At 40.8% G+C, this 16,913-nt stretch overlaps 1 protein-coding gene across 5 annotated transcripts in view; it reads left to right on the forward strand.

Moving 5' to 3' along the window:
- The first annotated feature begins 1,336 nt into the window (after positions 1–1,336).
- Positions 1,337–16,913, forward strand: part of ttll7 (tubulin tyrosine ligase-like family, member 7) — a 75,391-nt gene continuing 59,814 nt past the window's right edge. For all 5 annotated transcript variants that reach the window (XM_075485457.1, XM_075485460.1, XM_075485459.1 and 2 more), the window contains exons 1-6: positions 1,337–1,561; positions 8,375–8,752; positions 9,069–9,200; positions 11,152–11,273; positions 13,965–14,032; positions 14,284–14,442. In XM_075485457.1, the coding sequence (XP_075341572.1) occupies positions 8,728–8,752; positions 9,069–9,200; positions 11,152–11,273; positions 13,965–14,032; positions 14,284–14,442 (506 nt within the window). In that variant the 5' untranslated portion in view covers positions 1,337–1,561; positions 8,375–8,727. The remainder of the gene's footprint in view (positions 1,562–8,374; positions 8,753–9,068; positions 9,201–11,151; positions 11,274–13,964; positions 14,033–14,283; positions 14,443–16,913) is intronic.

The raw sequence follows: 16,913 nt of genomic DNA on the forward strand, positions 1-16,913 counted from the left end.
AAAGAAAAATGTTTAAACACACTTTTAGATGGTTATTTTATATTCTATCTCCCGGGAATTCAGGCGAATCAATGGATGTTTGAGAAATCTGCTACAACTATCACAACTATTATTATTACTACGATTATCATTATGGCTGGTACTAATATTGTGGCAATTGTAATGAAAATCACATTAATGTTAATTTTGTAACCAAATGATTAAAGACATCTATTATAACACATTGCAATTATTGGGACCATGTCACCCTTGTTTGTGCCATGTCCTGTTTCTGTTTTACTTTACGGTCTCTACTCTTCCACTTCTGTCACTACTTTTGCACCAAAATCTGTAGTTCATCTGTAGTGTCTAAGCCCAACTTGTAAATGTCTCTTCTAGCGAGTTGGGGTGTGTTTGTCTTATCTAGCATTATGGGTGTCAATATGTGTAGCTTAGTCTTTTTATGACTGGTCTTTATTTGAAATATTTGTGTTGTTTGTCTTTAAAAAGATTTTCCTTTAAATGCTACATTGAATCATCCTTAGATTTCTGTGCCATATGCTTACTGCAACACAACCTCTGCCAGGCTAATGCAAGCCTGGCATTATGTTTGAAAGAGGACCCCAAGTGCACCGCTTACATACCCTATAGGAACCAGTGAATTGATTCAAGCATGGATAATTACCCCCAAAAAACTGGTCAAAAATGTGTTATCTATAGTTGGTGTTTAACACTTCTAACTCATAAACATGTTGCTCAGAAAAGCAGAAGTGGTTCTCACCTTAGGGGGATTGAACGCTGAATGATTTCAAACCCATGTTTGAGATGTAAAACTAAATGTGGGTATGAATGAAAGACTAGTTAAATGAGAGTACAATCTAACATAACTATTTTAAGCCTTAGTGTTACCTCTAAGAGGTTTGAAAACTAACACGTCAGGTGGATAAACTACAAAATTAGATTCGGAAAAAATGTATATGGCATTAAGGCGATGGTTAAGCACAATGATGAAGGGAATGGCACGTTAATGACCTCTGAGCGGAAGAAGGTTGTTTTTAGCACCATGGTCAGCGACACAGTTGCTAGGTAGCTGCTCTGTGTTTGTATCAGCAAGTTGTAGAGGAAGAACCTGCTCACTAACCCGTGTGAAACACTGACCAAAGGGTGCTCGAAACACAACTCGCGCTCGCGGTAAGACCTGTGTTTCCACTTACAACTAGTTGACCGATTTATACATAATGTGCCGACTCGACAAATGAGGACCGAAGTACGCTAAATGTCACATTGGTGCCGAACGGACACTTCAGCACTTCATTCAGGTCCCCCCTCTCACACATGTGAATGGTTTGGCCCATGGACTCGCTCCAGCACTCAGCACACACAAGAAGACTACAATATACAGATTTTTTTTCTTGTCTTTCACTCAATGTCAGTTTTCAGTTATAACGGCATAACACACCGCGGCCACTCAGTAGTCTTGGCCATTGTTGTAGGAGTGAACGGTTTCTTCACAGAGGACTCCGTGTCACTGAGCGGCAGCTGTGGCGTCCGGATGAGACCTAATGCACTGGAATAAAATAAGGTAACGTCAACGGGTTACTTCGTTCGAGCAGTCTTTGCTAGGTTGTGCGGCTAAGCTAACTTTAAGCAGCCCAGGCTCATTATTTTCCTTTTTAACTGTCTTACGATATCTCACTGGGGAACTTGCTTCTTAATTGTTGCTGCAACATTAAACGAAAACGCCACCGTTAGATGTCAGGCACTAAGGCTAACTGTTTTTCTTTTTTTACACTGGAAGTTAACGGGATGCCCACACTGCCAGATTGCTTCCTTGTTTGTTTCTTCCACCTGACCTATTGCAAGTGGCTAGCATCCTAACGTTAGCAAGTGCTTGCTAGCAACCAATTCATTGCAATAACACACTTGCTTCGGCTTTGGGACATTTTATTTTGTGGGCGCAAGCAGTTTTCTCGGGAATCCCCATCATTAAGATATTACATGTGAGATTAAAGGAGTCCAGTATGCGCTAATCCTGAAAAAAGAAAAGACAGGATATCCACAGGGGCATGGCCTACAATCCCTCCAGTGATCTGGAAGATACCATATTGACTACTTTGCTGTGACTGGCATACAGTGGGTCCCATTGCTGGTCTTAGCAGTACAGCCTCTTAGCTGAGGCTAGCTTCGCAAAAAAAAAAACCTTAATGAAGCATGCCTTTGACATGTAAACCAATTGGTCACCTTTAGCAGAGCAGTGGGCATCTAGAGCCTGGCTAATTTCATGTGAGATGTGGTGTTTGTGGATTTGATTTATTCCGGCCTGTTTATAGCCCAGTGTGCCACTTAAAGACCACATGCTGATAGAGCACTCTGGAGATGACCATCCCGAGCAGATGGATTATATAACAACAGCTTAACACATGAGTTCTGGCTGGCATCCTGACTCCTGGCCACAACCCAGAGAAACGGCTGAAGATGAATATGATACGTATAATCTTTTCATTTCATGCAGACATGTTTTTAAAATCACAACTCTCCCTATTTTTAGGATGTCTGGTGTGAAATGCTGAGATTATTGAGATTATTCTGCAAAAGCGAGGTCTGGGATCTGACTGGTCTACTCATGAGGATAGACTGTGATATAGTAATATAGTAGTAGCATATATAGTTTTACTGTAGTGTTAAGGATTTTGTATGCACTTTTATTTGTACATGGCAGACTTTTTTTTTAAAAAAAAGAGAAAAAAAGATATTTAACTGTTAATAAAGCATTTCCATTGATAAACATCTTTCATAACCGTGGACTGATCAGTATCAAAGCTCTGATGTCCTTTTGGAGCCCTTTTCCTCTTTATACAAATTAAGACTATGGTTAATATAAAGGGTCAAGTGTATTTTTAGGTTTGAGCATTGTTCTTAAATCACTGTGAATTTATAAAACATTCAGCAGTGTGTGTCGGCGTATTTCAGTATCCTGTGGGCTGATAGCTCCTACACTTGTTCCTCATCTTATCTGAAAGAAGGCACAAAGCCAGCGTTGGGTCACTGGCTAGTGCTAATTTTAGATCCACTGGGAACTCAAAACCAACTGCTTTCCTGTGAGAGAAGTCCACACATTCAGCTATCATTTTACCTGGGCAGGCAATGTGGTGACAGTGGTCAGATAGATCATTACAGAGGAAGATTAAAAGTTTATTTTTATTTTTTTTATTTATAGGTAACCTTATGCCACTCTGTGTGGCTCTTCACATATCCAGTGAACACAGTTTATAGTTTCCAATACAAAAGGTCTATTGGCTGCTGCTAAACAACTCTTTGTTTACATCTACTTCACAGTGATGGAGACATGCTGTAATTGTACCACGTGTCCATTGTTTGTCAGAGTCTCCTTTTGAATGCTTATTCAAACCCTGACGTCCCAGCAATGATGTAATGGCCAGTGCGAGGCATGCTGTACGTAGAGAACAGAACTTGTTTCGGCACCTGTCCTGTTAGCCTAACACAAAGCAAAGTGGTATCTCCTGAATTTTTTCTGTTCATTGTATATTTGATGATTGCTTTCAAGATGACGTTTCATGTCAGACAGAGAAACATAAAACAAATCCCCTCAGGGATGTACAACTGTTGTAAAAGGGCCTTGTGCGATAGGTGTGATGCTATCTGTCATCTCCAAACAGAGTCAGCTTTTCCTTTGACACATATCTTGCAAAGCAATTTGGGCTGTCTTTCTTTTTTTTGCTTTTGATGTAAAAAGGAGTACCCCTGACGTGTTCTTGTCCGTTACCTTTTAATTGCAGTATAATATCTATGTGAGTGTTATTTTAGTAGAGCTTTGGTGTATAAAAACCTAACTCCTTGAAACGTTGTAGGCATAATCCAACAAACAAGACAGCTATGTATATTTATCGGACAAAAGAATGGCATGTAATAACAACCTGTGCTGGATAAGTATGGAAAAACTGCGTGACAATGCCCTTACAGACAGATATGCATTTGTTGTGCATTTAGGGCCAGTGAAACAGAGAGTGATGCAGATGAGCAGCACGATGAGCTGACTATTCACAATGAAACCTTTCTGTGTTGTCTGGTGCTGGAGGAAACGCATAAGCTAAGCATTCATTGGAGTGCTGCATTCATAGGAGCTCTGCTGTGATGGTCTTTTGGCTCCCTCTGTTGGTGGAAATGTGTTAGTGCACCGGTGAATTTCATGTCTTGATTCTCTATTTAAAAGAAGGGATTTAGTTAAGATTCTGTGGTTTATATTACACTGAGGGAGTAATGGTGATGATGTTTTATGTAATCCAACTTGTGGAGTATAATGAGAAGCAGGGATTACTACCTCTAAAACCCCATTTTGTTGTTGTTCCCACTTCAAATCATGAATCAGTTAGTAGTAATTGCAGAGTGTAGTAGTAGTGGGTTCTCTCCGGGTACTCCGGCTTCCACCTACCGTCCAAAAACATGCGTGTTAGTTTAATTAGTGAGTCTAAAGTGACTGTAGGAGCGAGTGTGTGAGTGCATGAATGTTTGTCTCGCTTGTCTCTGTGTGGCCCTGTGATGGACTGGCGACCTGTACAGGCTGTGCCCTGCCTCTCGCCTGATTGGCAGCTGGGATAGGCGACCCTGAGTTGGATTAAGTGGGTTAGACAATGAATAGATGGCTGCAAAGAGGACAAACAAAAATAAAACATATAAATTAAATGCAGGGAAAGCTGCTCAAACGTGCTTCAAAATATTATAGTAGGAGTGTGAAGAGTAACATGTACAGTAATCTGCCCTCTTTCTTTCCCTTTTTCTAAATGTAAAGGCTGAAGCCTTTTTGATCATACCAGTTGGGCACTTTAAACCGACTGGAAGATTGAATTGAGCATGACATGAATTAACTGACTTCAGACTTGCGCTCTCACAAAAGCTCTAACTCACGCTGTCACTAAAAGCTCTCATTTCATCTCAACAGAAGCTTATTGAGATGAAATGACATTGAAATCTCACCCCTCTCAAAACCAGGCCACCTCGCCGTCTACAACCACCAATACCAAATGAGACAAATGAGAGAAAAAAACACAAGGCCTCTTTTTACTGGATCATCAGTCAGTGTGCTGTGAGAGTTTGAGCTTACATGGTATCCAGGCAAACAAGCCAAGAAAGAAATCTGAGTTGACATTTCATCACAATACCAGTGAAGACACTCGAAAATGGAATTCATACATGCAGAAATGTTTCTTTTTTTCTTTTCAATCTGAAAACAGCAAGGTCTTCTGTCTTAATGATTGTTAATAGAGCAAAAATAACAGTATTAAAACATTGCGTTTGACACATGTACACTCTTGCGGGAAAACAATTGACAATCTGGTGTCCTTCTGCATTCTTTCAACTTTGAATAAGCATCCTGTTCGTTATTGTTCTGCATAACTAGGATTAACATCACAGCTGTTGTCTGGGGATTTTGTGGTGTTGTCATTTTGAATGACCTGCACCACAGAATGCATGTGCCTGCTTGTCCAAAATGGTTTTTTTTTAGGCTTTAATTGAAGGCTTTTTGCCTTTCAAATCTGCCCTCCATCCTGAGGATTTACAGGACACCCTGGGCCAGTGCTTTTTCTCTTTTAGGGACATTGCTCCCTGCCTCATGCACAGAGCCAGCATAGTACACTATTGGGAGGTGGGGGCAGATTGTCAGCAGCACAGCTTGCCTCACTTTATCACTCTGACTCTTTGTTGTTGCTCTTTCTTTCTCTGCTGAAGTCATTCTAGTCAGGATCAATGTCCTGTGCAGACCAAGAGTCTGACAGCAAAGACAACTGAGTGATCAAACAAAGCAATCAGATTGTTTCCTCATTCTAGCTTGTCCCGAAGCGATTGCTTGCTTTGCAAGCTATCTTGTGTGCGTATTTTCTTTTGCTCACATGTGTTCACTAATCCCACAGTAAAGTGGATGTGTGGACCGTAAACGCTGGACGGAGGGGAATGTGCTTTTCTCTGCACTCTCACCACAAGAGGCTACTGTTGATCTCTTTATGAAATCCAACACCAGCAGAGGACAGCGCACTGTGGATGATGTCTAAAGTGTTTATGCCACCTACGATTCACGATTGCTGAGTACAAGAATCCTTAATAGAAAGTTTTTGAAAAGACCTCTTGGTTTACGACCATAAAAAAGAGACATTGCTCTTTTTTTTTGCGATTACATCCCTTTTCATTGCTGGGATGATTTGCTAACAGTTGTAACCATATAAGCCAATTAGAGCGGGGCTGATAGGGGCTTCTTCTGTATTAATCCACCGGCCGATATCATTTACATAGATATCCATTCCACATCCGTTAATTATTGTTCCAGTAACGTGACATACATATTGGGTGGTTTAGAAAATGGAAACAGAATGCAATGCTTTGAAAACAGTCTCAGTTAAGTTCATTGTAAGTTAATTTAAAATAGAACAAAGACAAATATTGAATACTGAAATTTAGAAATGATATGCCTCTCACCCGATGGCTGCTGGGATAGACTTCAGTACTCCCGCGGTCCCGGTTAGGAAAAAGTGGGCATGGAAACGAACGAGTGAATAAATGATCGTTTGAATTTGATGCCACCAAAATGTTTCTTCCATGGTAAAATTACCACTGCGATTTGTCTATCTCTTTGTGTGAAAGACTACGCTAAATTAAAGACATCAAACTTCATGAAAGAGTTTCACAAAAGAAGAACACGCTGGATTATGGTGTGAAACGGCATCATTTTACTTTAAACAGCTGTGTTCTACTTTATACTGTATGCTAATTTCCTGGCTGAGTAGAGTTGTTCACACCCACCCATCCACCCACCCAAGCCGTTACATGAAAAATGGACAGGCTTTATCAGCATTTGTTTCATCAGTTTTAAGTGCGCACATCGATTTGCTTTCTATCACCTGTGTGGTCAGGTGTTCTGAAACATTATTCTTAAATAGCTGAAGTATTTGCCCCGTCAGGCTTTACCACAACGGTGGAAAGACTCGTTCTCTCTGTGGTGCTCTTTTTACTCCCAAAGTATCCAATGAAGTCACTGACCTGTTGCCAATGAACCATTTTGGTTGTTGGATGCACCACCATCATTTCTTCTTTTTCAAAGCATAACATCATTTCTCCATTTTTTTTTAATGTGTTTTGGGAAACAGATTAAGATTGAAAATGTCTTTTTCCAAAAAATTCAAAAAGCTTCTCAGTTCCACCACTTAATATCTAGTCTATACACTTTTTTTTTTTTAGTGGAGTGAAAGTTTCAAATGGTTGGCAAATGATCACATTAATTTTTTTAATCAACATCCTACACGGTGCCTTAGCTTTATTGGAAGTAGGTAAATTGTGTAATAAAACAGGGAGTTTGTTTACAAGAACATTGGCATCTGTTTTTTTTTCTTCTTTAACATGCCTATATACACTTAGCATCCCTCCACTCTGTTTTTCCAACCAGGAGAAAGTGTTGAGAAACTTCAATAAAATGCACACATGTCACAGTATCCTGGCTTCAGTTTGTCAGTTTTCAACTTCAGATAAGATTTGCAATGCATAGCCATGTAACTCCAAAAAATCTGATCGTAGCCGGGATACAATATCAAGTGTAAAGATATTCAGTTCATGGCACAGCGGGCATCCACTGGAAACATTCACGCAAATTTACACATTTGTGCAGTTTGGGTTTTCTCTGCTCCGTTATACTTGAATAGCGTTTGAGCACAAGGAGGAGCATGCAAAGTCCACACAAGCGGGACACGAACTTGGACTTTTGAAAACCCGTCTCACTCTGATAAAGCAGTTAAAGTCACTGTGAACCACTGCTCGAGCCGGTAATAGCTTTAATGTAGAAAGGACGTCTCCACGATGGCTGATTGCCTCCAAAAAAGGGTTTGAAGACACACACACTGACCACAGCCAAATAACAACAGAAGTTGGCTGGTGTTTGGTATTAATTTCCCCTCTGTTCGTAGCCGGGGGCATCTTTTTAACGAACTACTGTAAAGATGCCATCTGTTTGAATGTAGTGATTTTGCAGACACACAATTAAACCCAGCTAGCACAAGCACAGTGAGATGCTGAGAACACTTATACTTGACGAGCACACAAATACTTCAGAATTATTCCATCAAATGCCAATTATTCTGGCAGACATCGCACAGCTGTAGAATGCACTCATTCAGAGTATTTTGTTTGCGGGTGTCAGAGCTGCTCTGAATTGCCACATCCAGTGTCAAATGTAGCCGGTGTTCGGCCTGTATTCTGCTGTTGATGCTCCAATTCACTCCAGTGTGGTAAGAAATGACACACTGATCCACACCGTGCACTGCAGTCGCTCTGCGATTGGTCAAACCACTCCTACTGTTCTACAGCTGTGAAGTATGTTTTCTCCTCTCCTCCACAGGTTTTCCCACCACCCTCTGCCCACCCCCTCCCTCCCTTTGTCCCTCTGGGGCTGTAAATAAACTTGGGCTTTCCTAGATCCTTGAGGAGTCCTCCCCCTTACACACTACCCCACCGCTGCAACCCTTTCTGACTCAAACTCCGCTGCTTATGCCGCTGAAGGGGGGGCAAGGAGTTGCTCAGATGATCCATTGGGCTATTCGGAACCACATCATCCACACTGTCTTGGACAGGGAAGAGTAACTAGTGCAAGTGTGAGAAAATCCTTGGAGGGTGCTGTGAGCCCCCTGTGAGGCCAGCCCGCCAAGCCTGGCAGAAAGCTTGGCTCGCCCCTTCCCTCCTGTAGCCCCTGAGATGCCCTCCCCTCCAAATGATGGAGGTGAGTAAAAGCAGCCAATCTCTCTCAGGACTGACATTGTCATTGTTTTAGTTGGATAGTCTGTTTGTCTTTGTGCATACAGCATTGCATATATAAGTACACACGCACTCACTCGGATGTCATAATTTAAGGATCATGATGCATGGAGTTACCACCAGACTTGATGTATAATCCACTCACATTATAGCAACATAAACAAGCCCGACTCAATCCCCTGCAGACACGAGGAAAGTACATTAGAAGACTCCTTTTCCCCTCACGTTCAGGAGCACAGGCTGTGACTATATCAATTGTTGTTGTGTGCCTTCTCCTCCAGAGGATCAAGGAGCGTCCCCCGTGAACGGGCCATCTGTGGGCTCCTACCATAGCAGCGGGAAGAGGAAGGTGCACACAAAAAAGAAGAAAGGCACTATCACTGCCAATGTCGCTGGCACCAAATATGAAATTGGTATTGTAATTTCCTGTAATATTAACAACACTCTAACAATATGAAAAACTGTTTGTAAAAATGTAGAACAAAGATGTTGGATGGGAATAAAAACAGTTAGGCTGAATAAGGCGTGTTCACCACTGAATTCTGATAAGAGATTGCTGTGGCTGAGTTGCTTTTCGTGGCATGAAAAAAGCCTCGCTCTTTTCATAGATGATAGCTGATGATGTCCTTTGATTTAGCAGAGAGAAGCGTGAAATTCCTAAGCATCAGTAATTGGTATCGGGGCTTTGTTACATCCATAAATATCGTTTTCTCAGTATGCTACTGACACAGAGAGGTGAGACGCAGATTTACCATTAACAAGCACACTGTAAAAGGGTAGTTTATTTCATTAGATTCACCCACATAAAGATAGTTTAAAGCCTCGTAAATTCAAGTTTTGAAATTATGTTTTGATTGTCCCCATAAAATAAAGACCAACATTTTGTGTGGTCTTGAGGGTAATATTTATTATATATGTTGTGAGACAGTGAACTGAATTCTAATTTTGGGACCTAGTGAGTCCCTCAAAAACACTGTGAATACAAACCAAATGTTGCCTCCAAAAAAAATCCAATTTGCTGCGGTGGATCGTTTGCTGTATTTATTGCCTTAAACCTAAAAAAGTTGCAGTCCAGCTTAAAAGGGTTCACACAGAGAGAGCTCAGGCTTATATACGTACATAAATCTTTGTTGAGGTAATTCAACTTGGCAGTTTTTTTTTCTTAGATTGGCTAAAAGAGCATTGTAAGCACTCCTCACATGTTCAATATATTGTATGGCAACAGAGCTCTCAGGGGTGAGCTACAACATGTGAAACTAAGGAGTCAGCAGCAAGAAGAAGTTGGGGGCTGCCGGGATTCTGTAGGTAGATGGAAGTCCAGCTGTGAGTCAGTCAGCTAGCTGTGACGAGACCCTCACAGTGGCCATTCTGAGAGCAGTTCAGGTCTATATTGAGGGAAAATTAACACCACGGTCCAGATGGACGACTTGTTTCATCCGTTTTTTTTATTTTGCACCTGTCTTTTTTCGTTATAGAACTGAAAGTATCTCGGGCAAAGGTTAAAGGTCTGGGAAAATGGTTTTGGAAATCTTCTGAACGTCCGACGTGGAGGGATAGTAAACTTTGGCACTTAAGGTGCCCGTTTTGTAAGATGTGTAAGAAAGGGTCGATTATTGCTCTGTTGTTACCTTACTGGTAACTGTGAGCTCACGCCTGCTGTGGTGTAAATCGTCCGAGTTCCAGTTAGCGAAACTCTGTTAGTCTCTACTGATGTGAGCAGATGGATGAAGTCCCATCGGAAGCATCTTTTTCCCATTCAAGTGCCATCACGCAACATTAGGCAAGCCGTCTCCAGGTTTGTAGGAGCTTTCAAGAAATTAATTAATACCTTGTTTCGTTAGGGCATATGAATTTTTCATTACTCACTGAATAATGAATACTTGTTGGATTAATGTCCAAACGGGCTGCCACCTATCTCTCATCCTATGGGGTTCCCTGTGGGATCTGAATGCATTACGGCCAATTAATTTATCTTTTTCAAGAGAGGCATTACAACTCGCTGCTTTGCTGCCATACCATGAATGGTAAATATTGCTGTTAGCTTTTTGATTTATAAGCTACGAGACTGAAATCTCTCATTGAATGCAAAAACAACATTTAAGCCTTACAAAATGTTTGAAGGGAAATATTGATCTGTAAAGCAGAAAGTCTTTGATTTGCGGCTCCTGGTGATATTATATTCCTATTTTCCGCTGGAAAGGTTCCATGTAAGTTGCTTTGCAGGCATGAGTATGGCTAGTCAATCCTCAAGGGTTATTTTGGAGAGAATAATTTTTCCGTGTTTATTTTAGGGGACTGCATGGCTCATTCTGTCACTGCAACGCAAGCTAATTTGAGTGATTGAGTTGTTTTTTTTCATCGCAGTTCGTATAGTCATCAATGAGATGGACTTCATCAAGGCACGGGACGACGATGAGACTGCCAACCTCATCTGGAATGACTCAGCTGTGCAGCATGAGAAAATTGCTGAGCTCAGGAACTATCAGGTACTCAACAGTGGTAAAGTCTGAGAGTGAAGCACTTACAGAGGCCTCAAGGCGAGATGTGGTTTTTAGCCTTTGTGGACCGCCTCACTAAAGCGGCCCAGCAGCCGTCTGCTGGAGATATAGATGTGATGTGCTCAGAGATTAACTTGCACATAATGTTTACGGGGGCATTATTTAAAAGAGAATGGATGTGTTAAGATGATTTAAAAAAAAAAAAAAAATTAAACAATGTGTCTAATAGTGTTATCATTAGTGTTAAAGGTGATTTAGGCAAGGATGTCCTAAGAGAGAAGGTCAATCAGAAGAAAGGATGTAAACAATGAAACAAACACGACAGCTACTTCAACCCTACATGTGCTCTTTTTCTCTCTTTTTTAAGCAGATTTAAACTCAGAACAAAACAAGGCATTTCTAGATGTGGTTTTTACACCGTTGAAGCAGAACAAACCCCTGAAACCAAAATTAACTGTTAAATTTTGCACAAGGTTTTTCAATTATTAATGAACGAAATAACCATCAGAATTAACACTTGCATGTGTGAACATTTCAGTTATTTACTTGCCGGAGTGTAAGCCATAAAAAATTCACCAAATCTATGATCGTCTGAAGTTTCAGCTCAAATGAAAACATTAATCAAAGCAACGGCAAAATTTCAAGTTTATAAAAACAGTGCACACACACAAACAGAATCTGAGCATCTCTAACCACCTCTCGGTGTGGAGTTTGCATGCTCTCCCTGTACATGTGTGGGTTCTCTCCAGATACTCTGGCTTCCTCCAACCATCCTAAAACATGCACGTTAGGTTGATCAGTGATTTTAAACTGACAGTAGAAGTGTGTGTGAGCATGCATGGTTGTTGACCTTGTTTGTTGGCCCCTGTGATACCCCCGCCTCTTGCCCGATGGCAGCTCTGATTCGCTCCAGCCCCCTGCGACCCTGAATTAGAAATAAAAAAACGGGAGGATGGATGTATGGGTGTGAACAATTCATGTAAAAACATGGATATACAACAAAAATTGATGTTGAGGAAGCCAAGCTGGAGAGATGAGGATTCGCTAAGACGCAGTTTATTAAAATCAAATTTGTTTGCTCTTTAAAGATTTCGGAGAGGAAAAAAAAAAACGCCACCCAATCGTAAACAACTAATATTGATGTACTGGCAAAATACCATATTCACATATGTCTGCTGAGGTGATGTGTTCAGAGCGGAGACGTACAGAAGAAGTTAATCATCTGTATGATGTAACTTACTTTCAGCCTGTGCCAGAGGTGAAGAAGAAAAGGAAATGGAGATGAGAGCAGATTGACAAGCGGGGGTATATGGAGAAATGTGGGACAGGAAAAATTTATTGAAATTGAAGATAAGGTGAAAATAGGTGAGGTGAAAATACAAAAAAAAAAAGGTGAAATTGTCAACATTTGAATGGGAAGAAGATTCTGAATTTGCACATCTGCTTTTGAGAAGAGGAGGAAGTAGCGATGGGCACAGTCGGAGGCAACATTGAAATGGAGAGATTGACAGGTGGACTGACAAGCTGTGAGCTGCAGGAGCTGGTGAGGCTAGTTTCAGGTGTCACTAGTGTTGCTGATAAGATGAGTCTAAACAACAAGGGTTGCTCTGAGTTCTTTGTGCTGGTCTGAGAGTGATTTTACCTCTGTTTGACCCCCCGTCCCGCTGAATGAACTCGGCTGCTCTCCCTCAGCTCTGAGCATTAGCAATCCATCTTCCCAAGTGCTTATTTGATTAGACTGGGCACTAATGATCGATTAAATCACAGGCCAGTCAGAAAGAGTATGGCTTGTTAGGATAGGGGCAGCAAGAGTTCAGCTAAGTAGCCTGAATATTACAAATGGTGTAACAGCTTAACATGTTGTAATGTTGCCAATTGTTCACTGAGAACTGATGCTTTGCTGTTAGTTTTTTTTTCTTTTTTCCTTGGTTTCTCATGCCGCCGCAGTGTTTCATGAGATAATTTCTCAGAGGAAAAGTAGAAGTCCCCTAACAATTGGTCTTGATTTCTGCTCACTCGCCATGTAGTCTTGTGGCATAGGCATAATTGTGCAATCTCTTTCGAATCCCTAATTATGTCTGTCTCGTTTGGATAATAATCAGGCATTCCTTTTACCCTCTCTATTCTTTTTTTTTTTTTCTTCTCTTCATTTCTTTTTCCTTTTATAATTTTTTTTTGTCCTCTTTTCGCTTTAGTGATGTACTGTGAGAGTTTGCTGTCAAACTTCAGTTCATACGAGCCTAATTAACGCCCCTGTTCAGGCTCATTTGGTCAAAGACTACAGAAAACCCAGAGTTTTTCCTTTACGTCCACCCCCCTTTCGGCACATTCAAAGCAATTCATTCAACTGTCACTGCAGGAGCCTGCGATGCAGAACCAATTACCTTGGCCCCTCTGAGTTGAGATTGATTGTTTTTTTTTCTTGCCTCTTCCCTCCCCAACCTTTAAAGTATATAAAAAAAAAAAAACCCAAAAAACATGGTAAACTAAATAAGGGTTGAGAAAGGTCTCAGCGTCACCTTTTTGTTTTGAGTCTGTAATTGGGCATAAATGTCAGAACATTGTAAGCTCACTTCAGGTTGCTGCCTTTAATGTGCTCATTTTTATGAAGGGGTGGGGGTGGAATTGAGTGGCGTAATGGTCCTAACAACATTATTATGTCTGCCTGTCCCTTTGCAGAGAATTAACCATTTCCCTGGCATGGGCGAAATCTGCCGCAAAGACTGCCTTGCAAGAAACATGTCCAAGTAAGTTAACTGTCTCACTTAACACATAAATGTAACTACCTTGGATCAGTTTTAGGCGCAGAACATGCAGCAGGGTACTTGTAGCACTCCACAGTTCCAGCAAAAATAAACAGGCAATACTCTGAAGCGAAACGTTAATCTTTAAGAAACTACATTGCAAAGCTGAGACCCAAGATCGTTTTAAATGTAAGAAATGTGGCCTCTAAGTAAAAAGTACATTTTCACGCTTGTTCTTTTCTTAATTTTTGCAGAATGATCAAGTGCCAGCCTCAAGAGTACAGCTTCATACCCAAAACCTGGATTTTCCCTGCTGAGTACACTCAGTTCCAGAACTACGTCAAGGAGTTACGAAGGAAACGCAAGCAGAAGACCTTCATCGTCAAGCCAGCCAACGGAGCCATGGGTCACGGGTATGTCAGAGGGTAGCAAGTGCCCCAGAGTAATCTCTGAATATTAACAATAAGACTAGCAGAGGGGAGCGAAAGAAAACGAGGAAGGTAGGAATGAGCAGTAGAACAAACAGAAGAGAAGCAATACAAAAGCAAAGCAAATAAGAGGTTTGTGACCCTGGCTTGGGTGTCAATGGAAATTGCACGATGGCTGATACCCGATTGAGGACTGGAGCTAAGAAGGTGTGGTGATTTTCTTTTGTTGGCTTCATTGTCCTCGATGGTCACTCTTTCCATAAATCAGAGGTTATCACTGCCAGTGGGAGGACACACACATGCACACATGGTCCCTGGCAGTTACTGTAGCTCCTTCCCTGAAGGTCTCTGCATGTGATTATTTGATTCTTTTATGAGGCACCATCAGCAGAGACCAGTCAGACTAGAAAATGGACAAAGATGGCTCCTGCAGGGGACTCTGTCTCTCAATAGCATCTCTTTATCAAAAGAAGAGCAGGCTGTGGTGCCTGAATGCATATTTCATACCTGCAATCCTATGGGCTGAGAGAAACCTCGGGCTGTGATGTTGCATTTTCATTGTGTATTGGGACTTCCTGACAGTCAAAATCGTTAAGTATTTATTCAGCTTTTCCTGAACTGCAAGAATGGTTATATGGCCTTTTGTATGTATGGATGGAAAGTCCTGATAGTTTACACAATTCGTGTTTGAAAGTTACATATAAGTGTGTTACTACCTGAGTACTATTCAAGGCAGGAGCTAATAAAGGTGCTGATATTATATCTAGAGGTGTTATTATTCTTCTGCCTTTCGAATGTGTGTAGTTGCGAAAACAGTATCCATCCAATTCAACATTATGCTTCATCATACGATCCAAATTCATTTCACTGCTCGCGCTATCAAGGAAATTAAACATCATAAGCCTGGGTGAGTGTGGGAGCTATGCTTTACGTGATGGAATCTTTGATATTGATCATAAGGCTTTCTTACTTTAAAAAGAGGCAGATGAACTGGATAAGGTTTGGCCTTCTGTTAACAAAGCCCCCGTGCTTCTGGAGGTTTTCCCCTCTCACGATTGACCACTTTAAGGGGGAAGAAAAAGGCTGAATGCAGCAATTAATTTAGCAACACAAGTCGCTAAACTGCTTTCTGAACACATATACCAAATGAAAATAATGCAGTTTCAAATGTTGAAACTGTATCAAAAGTTTTGTTAAAAATCCTGTTTCCTGAAATAGAATTAAAAGGAAAGACAGAAAATTTTATTTTTTTGGTTCAAATATGGACCCCTTTGAAAAGAAAATGTGGCTTTATTGAGCGCCCGAGAACATGTTGAAATTCCTCAGATGGTCAAATATTTACTCTGTATTCTTTTTAAAGTCTTATTCTTTGAAAATCTCTGAAGAAATATTTTGAGCTGCTTTCATCACCAGCACCAATAGGTGGGGATATTGAAGTACAAATAACTGTGTGTGCCTCACCTCTCTCTCTAATTCTCTTTGAATTTGTCCTTTCTGGTATAATGTGAGCATTACTTATAACTCCATGCTGCACTAAGCCCTTATTTATTAAAGAATAAAGGCTGAATTATTGCAATACATTAAGAATATGAAAGATGATGAGTTTAGCTCGACCATTCAACGGCAGGCGGCTCACAAGATTAGATTTTTCTCTCTTTTTTTCCATGGTGTGACGCGGCAGGAAATTAAGTTATATCTACCCCCTGTAATTTATTTTTCCGACGGCCAACTAAATGAAGTTATTGTTTATGTCTGAGGCCCAGCTTGTTATAAGGGAAACAAAATAAAAGCGCGTGCAACGCTTAAAAAGGCTCCCCTCCAGTGCCAAATTAAATAGGCAGGGGAGAGTGGGCTGTGATGATCTGACACCCCGGCTCATCAATCATGTCGTCTCCTCCTCAGCTACTCCTGCTCGACTAACTAACACTGTTAACCCTGTCCTCATTGTTCAGCTTGCTGTCTGCCTCACATTGTCGTTCAGCCCTCAAACAACTTCTTCCTGCTCTTTTTCTTCGAGGTACAGGGAACGGAAGCGGGCCGATGAAATGCTCATCTGTTGTAGAGAAGTTATACTTTGTTGCCAGGAGTAGAAATGTTTATTTTAGTAATATTATTGTTTTAAATTATATAGCTGTTTTATGTCTTTTAATTTATTCTTTTAATTTTTGTTTTTATTTTTCTGTACAGCACTTTGGTCCACTGAGGTTGTTTTAAAGTGCTTAATAAATAAAATTGGATTGGATTGGATTGGATAGAAGCTGACTGACACTTGGACCTGCAAGTTTAATCAAACCTATGAGGAGAGGAGTGCTGATCCCAAACTTGATTTACGCTCTTCCAAAGCCTCTTTTGAAGCTTGCCAGCAATATGTTTATGCTTCAATACAGCTAACTAAGCAGGTTCATTATTTGGTTGAATTACAACAAGGTACACTGAGAGAAAGAAACCTAAATAAC

This window comes from Odontesthes bonariensis, chromosome 15 (genome assembly GCF_027942865.1).
Source record: "Odontesthes bonariensis isolate fOdoBon6 chromosome 15, fOdoBon6.hap1, whole genome shotgun sequence".
NCBI lineage: Eukaryota > Metazoa > Chordata > Actinopteri > Atheriniformes > Atherinopsidae > Odontesthes > Odontesthes bonariensis.